Source organism: Eschrichtius robustus, chromosome 12, assembly GCF_028021215.1.
Source record: "Eschrichtius robustus isolate mEscRob2 chromosome 12, mEscRob2.pri, whole genome shotgun sequence".
NCBI lineage: Eukaryota > Metazoa > Chordata > Mammalia > Artiodactyla > Eschrichtiidae > Eschrichtius > Eschrichtius robustus.
Window position 1 is genome coordinate 87,489,269 of NC_090835.1, and position 20,464 is coordinate 87,509,732.

Below are 20,464 nucleotides of genomic sequence, written 5' to 3' on the forward strand. Positions count from 1 at the left end.
CTCACTGGCTGAGGATTCTCTAGGTGAACACCAATAGGAAGGGTATGCAGGTGACCACCAAGGAGAGAGAGAGAGAGAGAGAGACAGAGAGAGGGGAGACTGAGAATCAGTGAATGTGAGAGATTCAGAGGGCATCTCTTTTTCTCCAAAGAAATGAGACACCGTGGTAGGAATTGTCAGGTATCCCCAGGAGACATTTTTCCGCCTGCCCCCTGGTCTCCACTCCCAGCCTTCCCCGCTCCAGCCCCACACCAACTTCTTTCCTGATTATCAACTACCGATTAGTGTGCCTGAACTTCAAGTTTCTTGGGTTAGCTAATCTTATGGTCATATTCCAAGGGACCTGTATGTCTCCTAAGGAGAATGTTGAGGCAATTTACCACCATCTCTGTTCTCTCCACCCTCATCAGTGAAATGCTGTCAGTATTTTTCATTTTGTGTGCCCTGAGGCTTTGAATCCCTGAGAGATATGAGCTCTGAGTCCCAGAGAAATGAAGAGCCATTGACCTGCACACAATTGTACTTTTTTCTATTCTGTAGTAACAGAGAGGTTTTATAAGAGATACAAAGCCTCATTTATGGAACAATGGAGGGAACACCAGAATTCTCTAAGCTCTCTCATGAGTTTCTTTGGAAAATAAACAGAACAAAACCAGTTAAGATTTGAGTTAAAGATGGGGGAAGGAGGATGGAATGTGAGCATGAAACACACAATGGAGTGACTGTTCCCTTCTGTGAATACTTGATTATTGAAAAATTATCAATAAGTCCTGAACAAAGAATGCTTTTTGTTTCAATTTTTGTTCTGAGAAATCTGCAGGAAGTTCCTCTTGGCTTTAGATAATGAGAGATTTTGTTGTATCTGGAGAACTGAAAGTCTGGGGCCAAATTTGGGGTGGATGGGAGTGAGCACGGGAGGCTGATAGTGGGGTTCTGCTTGCCTGTGACCATGTTGAAGGCCACCAGCCAAAGCCCAACTGCAGTTGAATGAAATTGGATTTGTTGCTTCTTGTTACAGCAGCGTGGATTCAACACACCATGGGGGGTTGTGGGTGTATGTCTCAGTGAGAGGGTGTGGGAGAACTTGTTACAGGATTTAGGTTTGTGTTGGGTGATTTGGGGGAGGTTCAAAGAATGAAGGGTTTGCTCTTGATGACTGCTGTAAGAAAGCAGCGGACTGATGTATGATTGAATATTCCAATTTTTATTAGGAAGTGGAGGAGCAGAGTGGGCTGGAATCTCCTGGTGGTCCAATGGTTAGGACTCCATGCTTCCACTGCAGGGGGCCGGGTTCAATCCCTGGTCGGGGAAATAAGATCCCACAAGCCGCAGGGCACCGTCAAAAAAAAAAAGATTTAAGTGGTAAAGAAGCAGCAATTACTGCAGTCAGCCGAGAGAGGGAGGTGTATGGTCATTTTTGTAGCTTGCACGGTGTTCTTGTTTTTTGGTCTGTGCTCTGACATGACTGCAGAGTGGATTTGTTTTTGTCTCACTCCATCACAATCACAGAATGGTCTTGCCTGATGTTAGTGTCTGTGAAATGTTTAAGTGGAGAACGCTGGAGCCACTGCCAGGCTTGTTTCTTTCTTCCTCAGTCAGAGGCTGCCTTTTCCTTCAGATCTAAAGGTATTTGGGGCTTTATAACCTTTAGAGTCCCTTCCAACTTTGAAAAATCTAGAATCGTATTTCTAAATTTCTAAACTAGGATGACTTTTGAGTGGAAGTCATCTCAGAGGGTATGGCATCCCAGCACATGTCTACAGATGGGAGGAGTCCTGTGGATGGAAATACTAAGAGAAGGCTTTGAGGAGGACATAGAAATAGAAATTTGGTTGCATCTTGAACAATGGTGTGAAAGATTGAATGACTGACCTCAATCCTTCACTCCTCCCTGAATCCTCATCTTTGGTATGGCCTCATCCTGGGCAAGTCACCCCTTGACTTTGCCTTTGCCTTTGCCCACATGATTTGCTTTGGCCAATGGCATGTGGGTGAAAGTGACAATGTGTCTGTTCCAAGACCTCTTAAGAGGACTTGCATGTTTCTACTCACTCGTGAACACCATAAAGAACTGTTTGTCATAAGAAGAAACTGCTCTGATCAGCCCTCTAGTCTTAGGAGGATAGGAGACAAGTGGAATTGTTGCCCCAGCCAACTCGTAGAGCTGTTTAGCCACTGCAGCTTGAAGCAGAAAAGCCCAGCTGAGCTGAGGAGTAGATTAGCCACACTCATCTGACACCCAGACATAGGAACAATAACAAATGAGTGTTATTTTAAGCCAGTAAGTTGTGAGGTGATTTGTTGCTCAGTAATAAGTACCCAATGTAGAAACTGGTTCCTAGAAGTGGAGTGCTATCATGTTAAAAAACAACCTTCTAGGGGGGAGGAGCAATGTAGAGGTTGGGGTATGCTATTAGGTATAAAATGAACTACAAGGATATATTGTACAACATGGGGGATATAGCCAATATTTTATAATAACTATAAATGGAGTATAACCTTTAAAAATTGCGAATCACTATATTGTACACCTTTAACTTATATAATATTGTACAGCAACTATACTTCAACAAAATTTTTTTTTAATAAAAGTAAAAAACAACCCTCTGAGGGTCTGGCTGGGTGTGAAAATTAAACTGATAAAGACAGATTAACAGGAGAAAAGCATCCACATTTTATTGAATTTTTACATGTACATGAGAACCCTCACAAGAGGATGAAGACCTGAAGAAATGACCAGAGCAGGAAGCTTTAATACATTTTAGGCAAAGAAACAATAAATGTGTGAAAAATTGACATGGCGAAGGGGCTTGGGCTAGGGGTAGTAAATGGTGAAGAAGTAGCAAGGTTTGTTTATATAGCCTTCTCTCTGGTGATAAGGATATCTCCCTTCCTCCTGGTACAGGGAGGGTACCTTTCATATGCAAGATTTATTTCCTGCTTTCAGGGAAAAAAGGCGAGAGTGGGAAGCCTTCCTCCTGCAGTTTTCTCAGACTTTTTGGAGTAGCGTGCCCAACACCAGCTTCTAGAGGCTACCCGTTTCTCCAACTTCAAGTCTAGTAGCATAGCATCTTCAAATCTTTCTGTCTCTATCCTCTGCTTCTGCTGTTCTATCTCATCCGACTCTCTTTTGGAAGGAAATCATTAGGTGTTTTTTTTTTTTGGTTTTGTTTTCTTGTTTTTGGCTGCGGCGCGACCAGGAATTGAACCCGCTCCCTCAGCAGTGAAAGCACGGAGTTCTAACCACTGGACCGCCAGGGAATTACCGGAAATCATTATGTTTCTTCCTTGTTTAAAATCATACAGTGGCTTCCCATTGTATTTAGAAGAAAACACAAACTTCTTTCGCTGCCCCAAGAGTCTACACTGATCTGGCTCTCCCTGTTTCTCTGGTCTGCCCACTCTTTTTCCTACCATCCTTTGACTGCTCTCACCTTTTTGTTCAGGTAGTACCCCAAATCCAATTGCACCCTAGTCCTTTGCCCTTGATGTTCTTTCTCAAACTGTGTAGTAAGAGGTCTGGCCTTTGTTCAGGCTCCTGGGAAATAACCTAAACCCTTGGAATTTCCCGAGTGTTAAGAGTGTTGTGTTATTCCTGGTGAGCTCTCTGGATTGTACCTGATAGTTTACTCTAATGAGATGACTCATGGGGAATCACCAAGCCAGAAAGTCCAATCATGTGATTAGGGGGTTGGGGCTTTGGGCTATGTGCTGTCAGCTTGACTCAAGAAGAGAGAGGGGCTGGAGATGGAGTTCAATCACTATGTGGTCAATGATTCAATCAATCAAGCCTACATAATGAAGCCTCAATAGAAAGTATGGCCATCGAAGCTTGGGTGTACTTCCTGGGTTGGCAATACCCCACGCAGGTCACCTGCCCTAGTCACTGTTATTTTCCTCAGTGCCTAGACAGTGCTTGGCTCATGGCCAACAGCCAGCGATTGTTGGATGGATGTAAGAATAAGCTGCAGGTGTGTTGATTCATACTCACCAGAAACTGCTTGCATATAAATGTTAGCTTATTTACTGATCATTGTACATGTACCTTATCTGTGTCAGATTACTTCTGTCTCTGATACCAAAGTCCTCTAAGTTTGATCAGTAACTGTAATTGAAAGGTCTGGGATAATTATACATGTGCCTTGTGCTTTGTGGTACAAAAGGGTTGGTTTGGGGTCAAGCATGGGGGAGGCTGGGGAGAAAATGAAATGATCCTGTGAACCAGCCTGGCAGCAATGTGCCTGGCTGCTTCCTGTCAGACCTGGGTAAATGGTTATATGATTAACCAAAGCTCTTCATGAGTCCAGGGATATGTAAGTTTCACTTTCCCAGAAGTTGGGAAAACTTCTAATTATGGTAGGATATGCCAAGAAGGCCTAACTTCCAATATCCCCGCCCCATCTCCCTCCTTGGCCCAGCCTACTCTCTCCCACACGGGGATCAAAGGGTAACAAGATTAACCATTGCCCAGCAATAACCACTGACGATAACTCTCAGCCCATCCGAGGTAAAAGATTTAAGTCTCTCTTTAATCCAACATGCCAAAATCTGAAAAACTTCCACTGGAAGGTCTTGATTCAGAATTCTTTTTTTCCCCCCTCCTCTTGGGGTTGATCTAAGTTACAGAGCCAAGAGGGCTGGTGGGATCACAGATACCAGTGGATCTCAGCCACTGAGGGCGCTGGGATCACTACGCCAGGCCTGAGCCGTGACACCCAAAGAAGGGGAAGAGTCCCTGGGGGGCGTTCCCCTTTTCTCCATACTCTACTCCACCTCGCTCGCAGCCCCCAAACCCAGGAAAAAGGAAATTCTGGAAAATTAAATTACTCATACTGCTAAGAATGAGTAACCCAGGAATTGCCTGGAGGATGGGCAGTTAGGCCTCCGTGCTTTCACTGCCAGGGCGGAGCCTGGGTTCAGTCCCTGGTCGGGGATCCAGCAAGATGCGCAGAGCAGCCAAAAAAAAAAAAAAAGGTAATCCTTCTGGGAAAAGGAAATAAAAATAACTCTCGGATGACTCCAGACATCTTCTGTTCATTTGAGCTTTGGTTTTCAGTAAGACTCTGATCCTCAGCACTTTGCTACGAGGCCCCAGATAGTCTGCTTTCTACTTGTTTCCTGCCTGTCCCATTCTCAATCTTTGCTCTGACTGTAGGGGTTTATGTTCCTTTAATTAGTTAGCTTATTTCTGCTTTGGGGCTCGTAATGCACAAGATTCCTGATGGTCGGGAATCTTTCTTAGTCCTCAAGTCTCAGAAAAACCATCACTTCTTCCAGGAAGCCCTCCTTAACTTTGCCATCTAAAGTGGTCCCCCTCAGCCCCCACCCATTCCTCTCCATAATATCACCCTGTTTATTTCCTTCGTGGCACAACAGACTGCACATGGTCGACACATTAAAGGTGACAAATTTGTTGAGAGTGAATGAATAAGTAAAGATATGAAAGAAGACAGTAAAGGATAGGAGCCGAGTTTTACACTATTTACATATTTTATACAGTGACTAGCAGAGCATTGGGTTCATGCTTAGTTTCAATAAATACTTAAAACATTTGAAATTTATGTTTATAAGGCACCTGAAAGATGAGGCATGATTTATCAAAAAAAAAAAAAAGTATGAATGAAAACTCTATTTTCCTTGAACAAAAAAAAAAAAATTGCTTTAACTTACTAGACCTCACTATTTCACTGTGAAATGGGGATCAATATATTTGCTATGAGAAAGCAAGGATACTGCATAAGTGAAAGTGTTTTGTAACCTATAATAAAAGATATGCAAACCCACTCAAAGCCTTATTTTACAGAATATCGAAACACCGAAAAGCTGTAACTTGCCTAAGATTAGTATAGGCAGTTATTAGTAGTACTTGTTTCCTGACTCGCAGTCTGGTGCTTTTAGTTAAAACTGTTCAAATATTATTATAGCGACAATACCAAAAATAAAAACAACACACACACATACACATTAATAAGCCAGTCTTCCATCTCAACAAATCACCTATTTCAATGTTCCTGATTTTTTCCAGAATGTCTCCATTTGAAACTGCAGTAAAACAATTTTGAACTTTTGAAATACCTTTTAAAGTTTTCAGCCAAGTTTTACAATTGGATGGCTGAATTATGTAAAGTCCAAAATACTGCCATTTATGTCATCATTTTAGATGACTGACTCAATTCCAGGATCCTCTATCCTGGTTCTCAAAAGATGTTTTGCAGATTTCTGGGTGGTCCCTGTAATACTTGCAAGGAGTCTACAAGATTAATATTATTCCATAATAATGATACTAAGATATTATTTTTCATTTTTGCTCTCACTCTCTCACTAGTGTACAGTTACATTCTTTAGAGCCTACATGACCTGTGATATCCCAGTACTGAATACAGAGGCAGATGTGAGGATCTAGCCACCTTCAAGAAGCCAGACATTAGATTTGCAAAAACGTTAAAGAATACCACACTTCTCAATAAACTTTATTTTGCATTGGGAACAACAGACAGTTATTTTTCATGAAATTTTTTTTTATATTAACCTATAATTGGCTTGTTGCTATTTTTAATATAAATTAGCAAATAAATACATTTTAAACATTTCTCAGTTCCAATCTCTAATGCCACAAATATTGATAGATATATAACCCAAATGAGCAAAAGCTCTCTAGGGTCCTCAGTAATTTTTAAGTGTCTAAAGGCATCCTGAGGCCAAAAAGCTGGAAAGCACTGCTCTCCCCACTGAACCTGAACCTTGAGATCCACTTGGTCCAATGCTTACCTGCTCAGCTGGGACCTTAAACCTTAGGCCACTCTCAATAACTAAGTACTGACACCTTTTATTGTAGGGACACCTGAGCCAGGCCATGTCCAGAAGTATCCTCGTCCTTCATCCTTCCTCATCCGGATCTAGGCCTGGGGAGCTTTACTGTATGCCCTGGAAATCTTGGGGGTGGGTTGGAAATGGCCCATCAGCTCCTGGGACCCCTTAGCTGCAATGGTGGGGCTTAGCCACATCCATAGCCTCGGCCCACCTCTCAGGTCTCACTTCCTCTATCTCTGACTTCCACCTGTGGTTCCCGTTCCCTTCTTACATCCTAGTGCGTCCTCACCCCAAATCCACAGTATCTGCTGTCAACTCCAGTCTCAGGCTGAATGTGTCACTCTGATGTTAAAGCAACCGGTTTTCTGCCTGTCACTTTCTCACACTTCTTGGTTGGGAGCCATGTGGCAGCACTCGTGTTCCTGAGACTGGCCCCTGCCCCATCGTTAACGTGCAAATGAGTTACTAAAGCAACAGCCTAATGAGGGAGAGATGGGGCTGGGGCTTGAGGAGGTGTCCAGGGGACCTCTGGAGGAGATTCTCTTCTGTGACCAGAAGGAAGGAGGGTGGTTTTCCTCCAGGGGGTGCTGTGCTGTGGCAGTAGAGGTGGCCTGGGTTGTCTACTTGGCTCTGAGACCGGGGAATTGGTCCTGGAGGCTGTGGTGGGTCTCTGCCCTGTGAAGGACCAGGCCGCCCTCAGGCACCGTGACCCCCTGGGCCCCTGTAAACGCTGGACAGATAAAGAGGGGGCTGTCATCAGACCCCAGCCTGAAGAAGGGCCTCAGGGGCCCAGAGAAGGGCGAACGGGGACACGTGTAGATGTGCGACCTGTCCCTCATGTTATAGAAGGACACATCTCCAGCTTCGTAGTCCAGGAAGATGCCCACCCGGCGAAGGCGCTCTTTCAGGGGGAGAATCTTCTCCGGGGAGGACAGGGCGCGGTACTGGTTCTCAAACATCTCCAGGGTCCAGAAGCCATTCTGAGGAACCAGTAGGGCCTCCCCTTTCCTCTCAACACTGTCTCTACAAACACCCACAGCCCAAACCATCACGTTTTCGACCTCCACCTCCCAGTAATGTCTCCCTGAGGAGTAGTTCTCTAGGCCCAGGACACAAGGCTGACAGTCAAATCTCTCCGGGTTGTCAGGCATGCTCTGCCTGGAGGGACCCCGTCTCACACCTCTCCGGTCCTCTGACAGGAAGAGCTCGGGATGAGCGGTGTCCGGGTCCAGGACCACATCAGCTGCAGAGGAAGTCTCAGGTTTAGGCCTGGGATCTCAGGAGATTGTGAGATTCCTGGTCCCCAGAGAGATCCCAGAAAGCTGGTGGGAGATTCCCCCATGTAACCGCCTTTTCCGTGAAGGCCCCTCGATCCCAGATCCCAGGCAGCTCACAGAGAAAATTCCTGAGGCTGCACTTCTATCTCTTAAGTGGCAGGAGCGCGGCCTCAGGTCGAGGAGAACTGGGGCTCTAAGAAATATAGAAAGTTCAGCAAATGAGCTGAAATTAATGGCTCCTGCTTTCTCTCAATGTTCTCAGATCTGCCCTCTTTTCTATTCAAAATATATGATCTCTGGGACTCTCTTTAGTTAAAAAGTTTCCCACATGGCTTAAACCAGCAAAGAGGACCTATCCCCTCCCCCTCCCCCAATTAAGCCATTAAGGCCAATTTTTCCCTACACAGATAAGGGCGATAAAGTGTCCCTACACTGGTCCTCCGTGTTCTACCAGTTTAACCAGGTGACAACTGATTTAAATGACTAATAAGCGCACCCTTCAAAGGGTAAAAAAGAAGGATAATGTCCCCCAAAGTCTACCTGCCATACTTGCCTGAGAGGTGAGTATGGCAAAAGGTAGTTTTGCTTTAATAACATTGGTGTGACATCTACAGCTATGACCTCTCTGGATATAAGAAATGCCTCAGACCCCCGACGTTCTGCAGCCCTCTCCCATCTGCAGTTACTATTACTTAGTCAGTCTACATCTAACACAAAATCATTGTTAAAATGATTTTCTTCTTTCTCCAAGTTGTTATGTCTGATGGTGATAATTTTGAAATTCGAAAGAGGAAAGGTCCAAGTGCCGTGGGATCTAGTAAAGCCTGCATTCTTTGATGCTTGTGAGCAGAAAGTGACAAATCATAAAACTCAAAGTGCTCACTAGGACCAGGCAATTGGACCCCGTGTTCTCCCACCTGCCCAGGTCCTCTCCGCTGGCAGGCTATACACAGAGTTATCAGCATTCTCTTGGAGCAGGAAGGCATTTCTGGTCCCTATTTGTACACCCCTCAGCCAGGCCTGGGAAGCTTATTGCTTTTCCCACACGTGGCTCTTCCACTGTGCAGTCTATACCATCTCCCAGGTTATAAATAGCTAAGCCAGTATTGTCTTCTTTCAAATTAATCCAGGATCCAAAGAGCAACAGCTACTAAAAGGTAACCTTTCGGGACGTCTATTATGTATGGTAGACCTTTGGTAATCATGGATGAAATTATTCTAAAAAAGAAAGGATGGTGGGAAGTAAGCTATAGAGTTGGTTAAGAGCTGCGGGGCTTCCCTGACAGCAGAGGTAGGCTCCAGCATTGGGTGGCATACTGCTAGTGAACCGACCCCAGGCTCCTGCTCCTCCTAGCCAGCCTTGGGTCTCCTTGTTCATCTCCTCTAATGTGTCCTGTTGGCTGCCTGGTGTGGAGAAAGCTCGGGATCTGAGGGAATGTCAGAGGTGCTCACCCGCATGTAAGAGGCTTCTTCTCCATCCTGCAATGGGACAGGCAGAGAGGTGAGCTTCAGGAGATAATGCAGGGCAGAATGCAAATCATGCAGGGAGTAGTTCAGGAAATGCTCAACTTACGCAGTTCTTCATGAAGTTGCTCTGAAAAAGAAACAGAAACAAATGAATGTCCTCAAGAGAAGAACTAAGAGAATTTGAGTTTGTCTTAAATGATGATGGCTGGTCTTCTATTTGAATACCACTGTCCCCCTCCCCCGCTGCCTTGGGAATTGTCAAGATACCAGAAATAATATATGATCAGGTGGCTGGGTATTATCAGTACTTATTTGGGTTTGCTCTTGTCCAACAATATAGGGCTGTACGTAGCCAGGTGAATGGATGCAACATTTGCAGAATGGAAGAAAGTGAGGTCTGAGGGATTCATTACTAGGACATGAGGAGTTCTAAGCCCTTGCCACTGCCTTTATTCATGTCCTCTCTCTCTTTCCCAGGCTCTTAGCTGCCCGAGCTGTGTCCTTTTGTATGACAGTGAACTGTCTTCCTACTCTTTTACCTTTTATTTGACGTTCTTTCTCTTTTTCCACACGTTCTTTCCCCAGTTCCTTACGTGCAATTTCTTTCTCTTCATTTTCAACCTCTATTTGCATGGACAGAATCTTTTTTTCCATTTGGAGTTTCTTGATGAGACAGATGCCCCCAGCGATGAGGAGGAGCAGAGAAGGCAGGATGACAGTCAGGGCCACCATCCAGGGAGATGTGCTGGGAATAAAGGATTCTGAAAAGGGAGCCCAAAAGTCCCATTTAGTGAGAAAAAGGAGCCCTGGGATTAGAGCCCTTCTGGATGCAGATCTGAAGAGCGCCTCTCCTGCACCCCCTGGCCCCCACCAGCTCCCTGCTCTGTCAGCTTCTGTCTCAGGAACCCCAGCTAGGGAAAGAGACTTTGGCTCTGCACTGGCTCGCCCCACAGTGATTGCCAGGGTTGGGGCCCCAGCAGACAAAAAAGCAGTAACATCTGGAGTCACCATGGGTAAGACCAGGGTGACTAAAAGCTAACCAGCCATACTGAATCAGCACGGCCACCACATGGTATAAGCCACCATCCCTTCTTGCCTGGAATATTGCAATGCCTTCTCCCTGCTTCTGTCCATATCCTCTGCGGTCTGTCCTCAGCACAGTGGCCTAAGTGAGATCATGTTATTTCTCTGCTCAAAACCCTGCAATGTTTCCTATCTCACTCAGACTAACAGCCAAAGTCCATTTGTGGCCTACACTGCCTCATATGATCCGGATCCATTGTCTCTCTGAATTCATCTCCTCCAACTCTCCCTGCCCTCAATCCATTCCAGTCACACCTGTGTCTTGGCGGGGGGTCTTTGAAACTGCCAGATATGCTCCTGCCTCAGCCCTTTGCATATGCTGTCCCTGCTACCTGGCTTGCTCAGTCCTCAAACACCTGCATGGCTCACTCCTCACTTCCTCAACTGCCATCTTTTCCGTGAAGCTTTCCCCGATCGCCCTATTTACAATTATAACTGCCTTATGCCCCTGATACTCCCTATCCCCCACTCACTAATTTTTTTCTAGGGTACTTATCACCAACTGATATAATCCACAGTTTAATTAATTATTTCACTCCTTGTTTTAATTCATGATTTCATTTATTGCCTTCTGCTGTTCTAGAATGTGAGCCCCATGAGGGCAGGTATCTTCATGTATTTTGTTCACTGATTTACCTTCGGTTTCTAGAACAGTGTCTTGAACATATGAGATGCTTGTTCAGTATTTAATGAATTTATGAATGTCTACAGACAGAGAATTTCTCCAGCTCTGTCCCTTGGGAAATCTCTTGGGCAGGAAGGGAGGGCTTCAGCAGATACTACCTGCCCATACCACTGTCCATTGATTTACGATTGTTCTAAATGTTTGAAAATTGCTGCAGGATAAGGACCATAACAGAGGAAAACAAAACAAAACAAAACTATCAGATTTACCCTCAGAGAAGAGGCTTCCTACTCCTGTGTTTTGAGACGATTTGATTTTCCTCTTGTGACAAGGGGAGAGGCCTCAGCTCAGCTGTAGCCTCTAGCTCCTCAGGGCCCAGGACCCTTCCACTCCACGCTCCTACTCCCCATCCCCATGCTGGGCTCCAGTCTGTCTGCTGAGGATCCCGCCTCCATGAGATGAGCCTCCAGAGAGCAGGGAACTAACCTGGAATGAAAATCACAGTTTGCTTCTCCTGGTTGAGCAGGGTGTTGTTGACAGAGCAGGACACGTTCCTCACAGACTGGTCCCTGATGATCACAGCCATGGTGACCATGAAGAGGCCATCTGCGTTCGTAGTGTAAGCCTCCTCCAGGGGGGGCATGATCTCACCATAAGGGTTCCTCCACATGGCACGGGGCTCTGGATACCACCCTATAGATGTGCATTCCAGCCGGATGCCTCCATCCTCGTGGCCCTTCATTTCAATAACGGGCTTAGAACCCAGGCCTGGGGAGAGAGACCAGCTAAAGAGGTAATGGTGTCTTAGCCGAAGTGTCTTAGCAGATCAGCTCTTAGTGATGAGAGCCAAGGGATGTGGGGCGAGAGCAAGAGGCTGGTGTCCGGAGAAACTGATTACGCACATTCCATGCACTCCCTTCTGTGAAGGGAGAAAGGAAGGAAGGAAAGGAGGGAGGGATGGAGGAAGGAAGGAAGGAGACAGTAAGGAGGAAAGGAAGGAAGAAAACCTTGATGTTGGAGAACACCAGGAGACCAAGATGTCAAAAAAATTGTGAGATCTCTAAGTGGGGAAAGGATTACATTGTACTTTTCTTTGTGCTCCACCTACGGACCCCATCACAGGAGCAAGCATTTATCTGCCTCCTAATAAATGTTGGTTGATTGATTCATTCAGCTAGAGATTTTAATTTTCTCACTTCCGGGTGGGTGTGTCCACTCTGACCAGAAAGAAGCAGGCTTTCACTTTCTGCCCTGAGAGGACTTCTCAGTAGCTCTGGCTTCCTGAAGTTCTAGGTCAATACAATAAGGACAGAAACCTGCCAGGCTGGCAGAATCTTAAGAAACTTTTTGACTTCAAGGCACTGACCCTCTTCTCCTGGTTTAGGACTTCACATCGCCACAGCTATCTGATAATCATAAGCAGCTGTTGGTTTTTAGGAAAATTGACAGAACCAGTGTGCAAAGTCAACCCTTACCCCAATTCAGAGATGTTTACCTTCCAGTCAATTGGGCTCAGTCAATTAGGTAATTTTCTTACGGTCCCTTGACAACATTCTCCTATTAGATCTGGATGCTCCTGGGATCCTTAAGATAAAAACATCACCTCCTTAATGTCAGCAGATCATCGTCAAAAGTCCTAAGAATCCAGACTCTTCCTAACTTATTCTATCTTTCAGAGAATCCTCAATAAAAGAGAATACTGGGTATGAGAGAGCTGCAAATGCATGGTCCTGGGAGACTTCTGCCCCTTTAGCCAGGTATCCAGCAATCATCCAAACTTCTTTTAAGGAGTTTCTTTGTTAAGCCTATCCAACAAATTATACCAAAGACAAAATTAAAGCAGTCACTTAAGTCTTACTGCTTCTTGCTCAATTTGATCTTTTCAAGATGGAAAATAAAAAACAACTAGTTGCATATTGAAAGGCTCACACAGAAACTTTGAAGTGGGATAAGAGTCAAAAGAACTTGGTAAGATGGAAAGAAATCCTACAAAATGTTCCAGGGGGGGTTCGATAAGGGCAAGCAGGAGACAACAGACTTAAGGACAAAACCAGCCAGCCAATTAACCAAACCGGAAAACAGTAAACAAACAAACAAGCAAACAATTGTACACCAACTCACTTCAGAGTGGGGCAGGTCAGGGTCATGTTTACAGGGGAAGAATGGAAAATTCCTGCCACATACAAACCCATGGTGGTCAGCTCTGTAGTGCTGCTGTGAACAGAGTCAGGACACAAGGGTGGAGAAACCCTTCTTCCATGATATTCTATATTAATCAGATACAAAACTGCCCTTCTGAGTAACGAGGATGGGATCTCCTGCCAGTTATGTTGGAGGCCCACTGGGAAGGTCGCACTGTCCACAAACCTCCATTGGTCTGGTGGACTGAAATGCCATTGATTTATGTGTGTCTTAAAGGCATTTCCATTCTTCAAACATTTCTTTTAAAGTATAATACTCTGACACCGGAAGTGAGGTCATACCTTAAAGTCAATAAACTTGTAGAAATCCCAGTTTAAATGCCATTTCTGTCTTGAAGCCTGGCCAAATTCTCACTCACTTTCTCTGTGGGACCAGTAGGCTTAGTATATAATTTACATGTCAGTCACTCTCACGACAACTAGTATTTGAGGAAAGGGAAAGAAGGCAAACTTAATATTTATCAAGAAATGAGATGTCCATATATGCTGTAGTTTCCTGGGCAGTCCTTGTTGATTCCACTTGTCCCTGTGCAATTATTGACAGTGCCTCCTCTCACTCTCAAAAGTGTACAGTTTGAGTGATAAACTATATGGTCCCCTATCAGGAGCCCACATGCCCTGTGTTGTGCTAGATGGGATTTCACACTGGATGCTCTCAGCAGCCCTAGACGTGCATGGCTCAGTCCCTCACTTCATTCTGGTTTTGTTCAATTGCCATCTTTTCCGTGAAGCTTTTCCTGACCATTCTATTTCTAATTACCTTACCTCCATGCCTCCGAGAACTTTCCATCTCTTCCCTGCTTTATTTTTTTTCTATAGAACTCATTGCCATCTGATATAAAATCCAGTTTGATTATTTCATGTATTGCTCTGTGCACCCTCCAGAATGTCAGTTCCACGAGGGTAGGGATCTTCATGTATTTTGTTCACTGATTTAGCCTCAGTTTCTAAAACAGTGACTTGAACGTAAGAGACGCTTGTTAAGTATTTGTGGAATGAATTTATGAATGTCCGCAATGAGGGGTGCCGAAGGGTAGATTTTTCCACTCTGATTTTGATATCAGCAATTCATCTTTTTCAGTCCTTCATTTTACAACTACTTATTAAGTACCTGCTAGGTGCCAAGCAATTTGCTAGATGCTGGAGACATAGCTGTGAATAATTTCTGGCCCTGATTGGTTTTGACTGTGATGTGGACTATAACGCTTTAAAAGAATGTCTAGTAACAAAAACCTGAAAGAGTACTTTTTAGTGCTGTTAATCCAGGATCCAAAGAGCAACAGCTACTAAAAGGTAACCTTTTAGTTAAAAAAATTTAGAAAAAAAAATTAGAAAAAAAATTTTAGAAAAAAAAATTAGAAAAAAAAATGTTAGAAAAAAAAATGTTAGAAAAAAAATTTTAGAAAAAAAAAATTTTCAGTTCACCTGGGCCCATGGTTAGGCTTGTATTTCCCTCTCCTGTATAGTTAGGCATAACCACGTGACTTGCTTTGGTCAATGAAATGTGAGTATAAATAACATGTAGCACCTCCCAGGCAGAAGCTTTACAAACCAGTGAGTAATTTGCTGGGCTCTCTTTCCCTCTGCTCAGGTGAACCACAAAGCTCCAGGCAGATCTGGATGAAGTAGGGCCCCACCAGACTCATGAAGGATGTATTTCATGTGTTAGAAATAGACCTTTGTTGATTTAACGTATTGAGATTTGAGGGCTGCTTGTGACCAGAGCATAACCTTGACAATCCTGACTAATGCATACTTCAAAGATGACTAAAAGCATGGACTGGTAAGAGGCTCAGGGAGGAAGGTTAAAACAAAGCAGATCTCAGGCTTAGAATAGAGGTAGCTCAGGCACGACGTGATGACCACTTACAGCATTATGGAGCAGATTCATTTAATCCTTCAATAATATTTGTTGAGCACCTGTTATGCTCCAGGTTCTGTTCTAAAGATGTGGATACAGCAGGAGCGAAATAGAAAACAATCCCTTATGAAATCTCCATTCTAGTGGAAGAGCCATAATAATCTGGATAAATAAGTAAAATGCATATACGTAAGAAGGTGATTGATAGGTGCTAAGGAAAAAAGTAGGGAAGGAGGGTAAAAAGGGTCAAGGATGGTGTTTGATCCTCACAGTCATGGAAAATAACTTACGAAAAAGAAAAAAATAGATTGAAATCACATGTGAAAAACTTCTCTTTGGACTTAATGAAAAAGGTACGGAGCATCATATGTGATTGGCGAGTGTATATTGGTACAAACACTTTGGAGAACAAATGTGTAGTACCTATTAAGGATGTATATTTCTCATTATACAGCATGTCTCTTCCTAGGAACCTGTCTAAGTTGGGGATTTTGAGAAGCGGCATGTTGTGGACTGAACTGTGCCCTCGCAAAATTCATATGTTGAAGCCCTAACCCCCAGTCCCTTAAAATGTGCATGTATTTGGAGAGAGGGCCTTTAAAGAGGCAATTAAGTTAAAATGAGGCTGTTAGGGTGGGCCCTATTCCAATCTGACTGGTGTCCTTATAAGAAGAGGAGATTAGGACACACAGAGAAAGACACCAGGAACATGGACCCACAGAGGAAAGGCCACATGAAGACACAGAGAGAAGACCACGTGAGGACCCAGTGAGAAGGTGGCCGTCTGCAGGCCAAGGAGAGAGGCCTCAGAAGAAACCAAACCTGCTGACAGCTTGATCTTGGACTTCCAGCCTCCAGAACTGTGAGAAAATACATTTCTGTTGTTTAAGCCACCCAGTCTGTGGTTCTTTTGTTATGGCAGCCCTAGCAAACTAACACGGTCAGTAGAAGGCAGTGTTCTAGTTCTTGACATGAGTAGTGGTTACATGGGTTATAGCTCATAATAATTCAGTAATCTGTACATTAATGTTTTATGAGTTTTTCTGTATGAGTATAATACTTCACAATAAAGATGTCTAATTCTAAAACATGTTACTGAGGAAGATGCTTAGAGATCTCTCACAAGTAGGCATAAGAATAATTTGTAGGGATTAAGCATTCGCCCCTACTCAAGGTGACAGCTGAGTTCCGTGTGTACGTCTCAAGAGTCGATGCCCACTGTTTAGCAGAGCAAACCCACTCATTGGGTCCTTGAGCAGGGGAAAGCCACCCTCCCTGTTTAAAGGGGATTCTAGGCAAAAATCTGCTGGCCTGCAGGGGGTCTGAGGTGAGGAGAAAAACTTTCCCTAAGAGTCAGTCTGTGAAAAAGCAACGGAACAAAACGAAAGGACGTACCTGCCACCATCAGGTGCATGATGGCCTCGTCGTAGGATCTGCCTTCTTGGAAATAACAGCGGTAGATGCCGTTTTCGCGGGCTGTGACGTTGTGTATGATCAGCCCCACGCTCCCTTTGCTGATAGCTTCGCTCACAAAGGTTGTTCTTCCCCGGTACTCCTCCATCTGCTCCTCCGTTCTCTCTCGCTGGCCCTTGTACACGAACACTGCAGGGGAGAACTGCGTCCGGAACCACCGCACCTCCATGCCCTCAGCGTTTTTCTCAGGTGACAGGTGGCAGTGTAACTTGGTGTCTTCTCCCACCATGGCCAGGATTGGATCAGCTGGTCCCAGGACAGTAAATTGGACTGTTCAACAAAGCGGTAGAGTCAGACAAGGGCACCGGCCGTCAACTCTCTAAGGTGGGAAAAGAAGTGGATATGCCAAGGCACAGACATGTTCTTTCTAAGGGGCTTCCTGGGCTCCGGATTCTGGGGGCCAAGAGATGTGGCTGGTCGATAGTAACAGACACCTAGCAGGGGTAGGAGGGGTGTCTATTGAGGGTGCTAATGCTTCTTGAACAACACATTGAGAAGCATACCCTGATACCCCCCATGGACCCTGAGCTTACAGAGATCTTTTTCTATTTCCCAAAACAGCACAGTGCCTGGAGTTTACTATAAACTTGAGCTGTCCAATATGATAGCCATTAGCTAGTCCCAATTGGAGTGTGCTGTAAATGTACAATACACACAATTTTGAAAATTTAGAAAAAAAAATGTTAAATATCTCACTGTTAATATTTTACATTAATTAAAAGTTTAAATAATAATATTTTGGTTATGTGGAGTTAAAATAGATTATGAAAAGTTGTTTTATCTGTTTCTTTTTACTTTTTTAAATGTAGCTGCTAAGAATTTTAAGTTATATATGCAGCTCGCCTTTGTGGCTCTCACTGGATTGCTAATGGAGGGCGCTGGGATCCGTTCGAAGACCGTATGCAGAACGAAAAGGTGAGCGAACACAACTGCAGCCCTTCTTTACCCTTCCTCTTTGCAGACTGAAGTGCTGATTTTCCTTTCTGAGAAGCTGATAGCAGTTAGTGGCATGCACCCCTACCTGAGACCGCTGCAAACAAGCTGAGGAGGTGGAAGAAGAGAAGGGAGCCTGGCAGGGAGAAATGCAGAGAAGCAACTGGCTCCATAAGCACCCACGAGAGGCAGGGACGGGAAGCCTAGAGAGACGTGGAGAATCAGCCAGGGAGACTCGGCACTACAGTTCTGATCTAGGTCAAACTTTCCTGTAACCCGTGTTGGTTATCATCAGCGCCCCAACTGCTGTCTTGGGCAGCCCCCTTCCTTTCCCGGTTCAGGTATTTCCCGATAGATGGCTTCATTAAACATTCCATGGAATAAGCCAACAATGCAACGATCGGGAAAACAGTTTTCCGCCCTCCTCGGCTCACTTCTCCGGCCAGAGTTGAGTTTCTTCAGACGTCACTTGATATTCTTCTAAACCCATCCTCCCTCCCTTCCCTTCCTCCTCGCCGCGAATCTGGCTCGGCACCAAGTCAAGCCAGGGGTGGAGAGCCTCCCTCCCCTCACCCCCCGCCCCCGGAAGCATCCCCTACCCGGGACCCCGCCTGTTCCTCCCGCCTACTGCCCCCCACTCCCCGTCCCACCCCGAGCGGTAGCGCGTCCCCTCCGTTTCTTACCTTCTAGAATTAACTTCCGCGTTTTCTTTTCTCCTCTGACGCTCAAATGATGATTTTCCGGTTGTCCGTCTTCCCCCTAAACCCGCCCATGGGCACAGGCACAACCAGACCAAACCTTCCCGAAAGCGGAGAAGGAACTTTTCTTCGCCTCCTGTTAGTCACGGCCTGGGGGCTGCGGTCCCTGGGACCCGGTCCACTCGGGGACCACAAAGTCACAAGATCTCCAATGAATGATTTAGAGCAGGCCGTGGGTCAGCCAGCCAATGGCATCCCTGAACCTGCTTTCTCACCAGTTACTGGGTAGAATACACAGAAACAGCTTAGGACTTAAAAACGCACAGCTGCACGGAGCCTTTAAAAAACTTTCCGTTTTCTTTCTTCAGAAGCGAGATACTTTTCATTTTTTTATTGAAAAGCCTTGAGATTCCCCGAGGATTTTGGCGTTGCTGCTAATCACCAGGAGAGGCCTGCCGTGTGTAGAAGTGTGTGTGTGTGTGTGTGTGTGTGTGTGTGTAGTGTTTGGGGTTGGGGGTGTGATGATGTAAGCATAAGCATATCTCACAGTTTCACATGTTTCTTAGTCTTGGGTGGGATGGAGCCCAGTTGCCCACATGATAACCAACTGATTAATGTACCCTTTATGTAATTTTTCTCTCAGTTAGCTTTTCTCTTTTTATTTATTTTCGAACTTGAGTTTCCTGGGATCAGTTCTCAAGTAGACAACGTGACTCCGAGTCCTTGACTCAGAGTCAGCTTTTGGGGAACCCAAAGTAAGAGATGGATTTGGTAGAAAGTTCACCAGACATCATCAACAGTGAGAATTATCTTTTCTGCAAAAGGACACCCTGACATGTATACCTGGGTTTAGTAAGTGAACGAAGGGCTACAGATAAAATTTCCAAACCGAGTCACTCATTGAGATTCACGGGAATCTCCAATCATGGAGGCCCTTAGTGTATACAGGACGGAGGCCTCCTCCAGAGTGAGTGAGGCTGTGACTACGTGTGCTAGCCTGAAGAGTTCACACCAGAATCTTTACAACCTGTGTTTGTGACACATTACATGGCAAAAGAGACCTTAAGGTTATGGATCTTAACGTAGAGAGATTATCCTGGATTCATAGGAAGATTATCCTGGATTATCTGGTTGGACATATCTAATTACATAAATTCTTAAAAGTGGAAAAAGGCAGGAGAGTCAAAGAGATTCAGTGGAAGAAGAACCAGGGTGGTTTCAAAGACTGAGAGGGATTCAATCTGCCGTTACTGCTTTGAAGCTGGAGGAAGAGGACCACGAGCTGAGGAACGTGGCAGCCTCCAGAAACTGGCAGTAGCCCTCAGCTGACAGCCAGCAGGAAATGACAGACTCAGTCCTACAACTGCAAGAAACTAAATTCTGCCAACAATCCAAATGAGCAAGGAAACAGATTCTTCTCGAGAGCCTCCAGAAAGGAATGCAGCCTGCAGACACCTTGATTTTAGCCCACTGAGACCCATGTTGGGCTTCTGACCTACAAAACTGTGAGATAACAAATTTATTTTGTTTTAGGTCACAAAATTTATGGTAATTTATTATGGCAGCAATAGAAAACTAATACAATAAGGACTTTGTGAAAATGTTGCCGTGAGGTAAATTGTGAAACTGTGGTGAGTAAACTGTAGGGGCTTAAAATCTAGAAACTGCTTAGTTGAAGAGTGAAGATTATTAACACATTTATTTAACAAATGTAACTTGACAACCACACGCCCAGTAGAGGGGATACACTGGTGAACAAAATAGTGATGATAATGAAGAGTAACTTCTGCCCGGTACCCATAGCTGCAAGGAACATCCGTTAACATCAATAACTGATCAGGCGTGGAAATATCCCTTTCCTGGAGATGGACTCTACAGTGTGATCAAAATACTGCTAAAGTTCATCTAGCTTCATTCCTCCCAAATTCTTGTTCCACAGGCAGTCTTTAGGTATTAAGTTAGGCTTTCTAGAGACGTGAAACGTAGGAGGACTGGTTCTGGCTCCACGATTACCTATCACATTGGCTGGGGGGTGG

At 44.8% G+C, this 20,464-nt stretch overlaps 1 protein-coding gene across 3 annotated transcripts; it reads right to left on the reverse strand.

Annotated features, from left to right (window-relative positions):
- Positions 1-6,230: 6,230 nt before the first annotated feature.
- On the reverse strand, positions 6,231-18,598 carry LOC137773031 (butyrophilin subfamily 2 member A2-like). Of its 3 annotated transcripts, XM_068557361.1 has the most exons (8): positions 18,414-18,598; positions 17,819-17,933; positions 16,720-17,067; positions 11,749-12,030; positions 10,094-10,315; positions 9,661-9,681; positions 9,540-9,566; positions 6,231-8,053 (listed from the first exon to the last, which is right to left on the reverse strand). In XM_068557361.1, exons 2-8 carry the CDS (start codon positions 17,901-17,903, stop codon positions 7,431-7,433), a joined length of 1,608 nt encoding a protein of 535 aa, XP_068413462.1. In that variant the 5' UTR covers positions 17,904-17,933; positions 18,414-18,598; the 3' UTR covers positions 6,231-7,430. The 3 variants fall into 3 exon arrangements, with proteins under 3 accessions (XP_068413462.1, XP_068413464.1, XP_068413465.1); XM_068557363.1 differs by lacking the exon at positions 17,819-17,933 and having other exon boundaries at positions 6,232-8,053; XM_068557364.1 differs by lacking the exons at positions 6,231-8,053; positions 18,414-18,598 and adding an exon at positions 8,061-8,280 and having other exon boundaries at positions 17,819-18,242.
- Positions 18,599-20,464: the final 1,866 nt, after the last annotated feature.

Bases quoted from the DNA above. Each gene is read 5' to 3' on its own strand.
- LOC137773031 (XM_068557361.1), bottom strand. From the start codon at position 17,903: ATGGAGCCAGTTGCTTCTCTGCATTTCTCCCTGCCAGGCTCCCTTCTC. The intron at 10,316-11,748 runs GTTAGTTCCCTG...CTCCCTTTTCAG, and splicing joins AACTGTGATTTTCATTCCAG to AATCCTTTATTCCCAGCACA. The intron at 9,682-10,093 runs GTAAAAGAGTAG...TTTCTTTTTCAG, and splicing joins GAAAGAACGTCAAATAAAAG to AGCAACTTCATGAAGAACTG.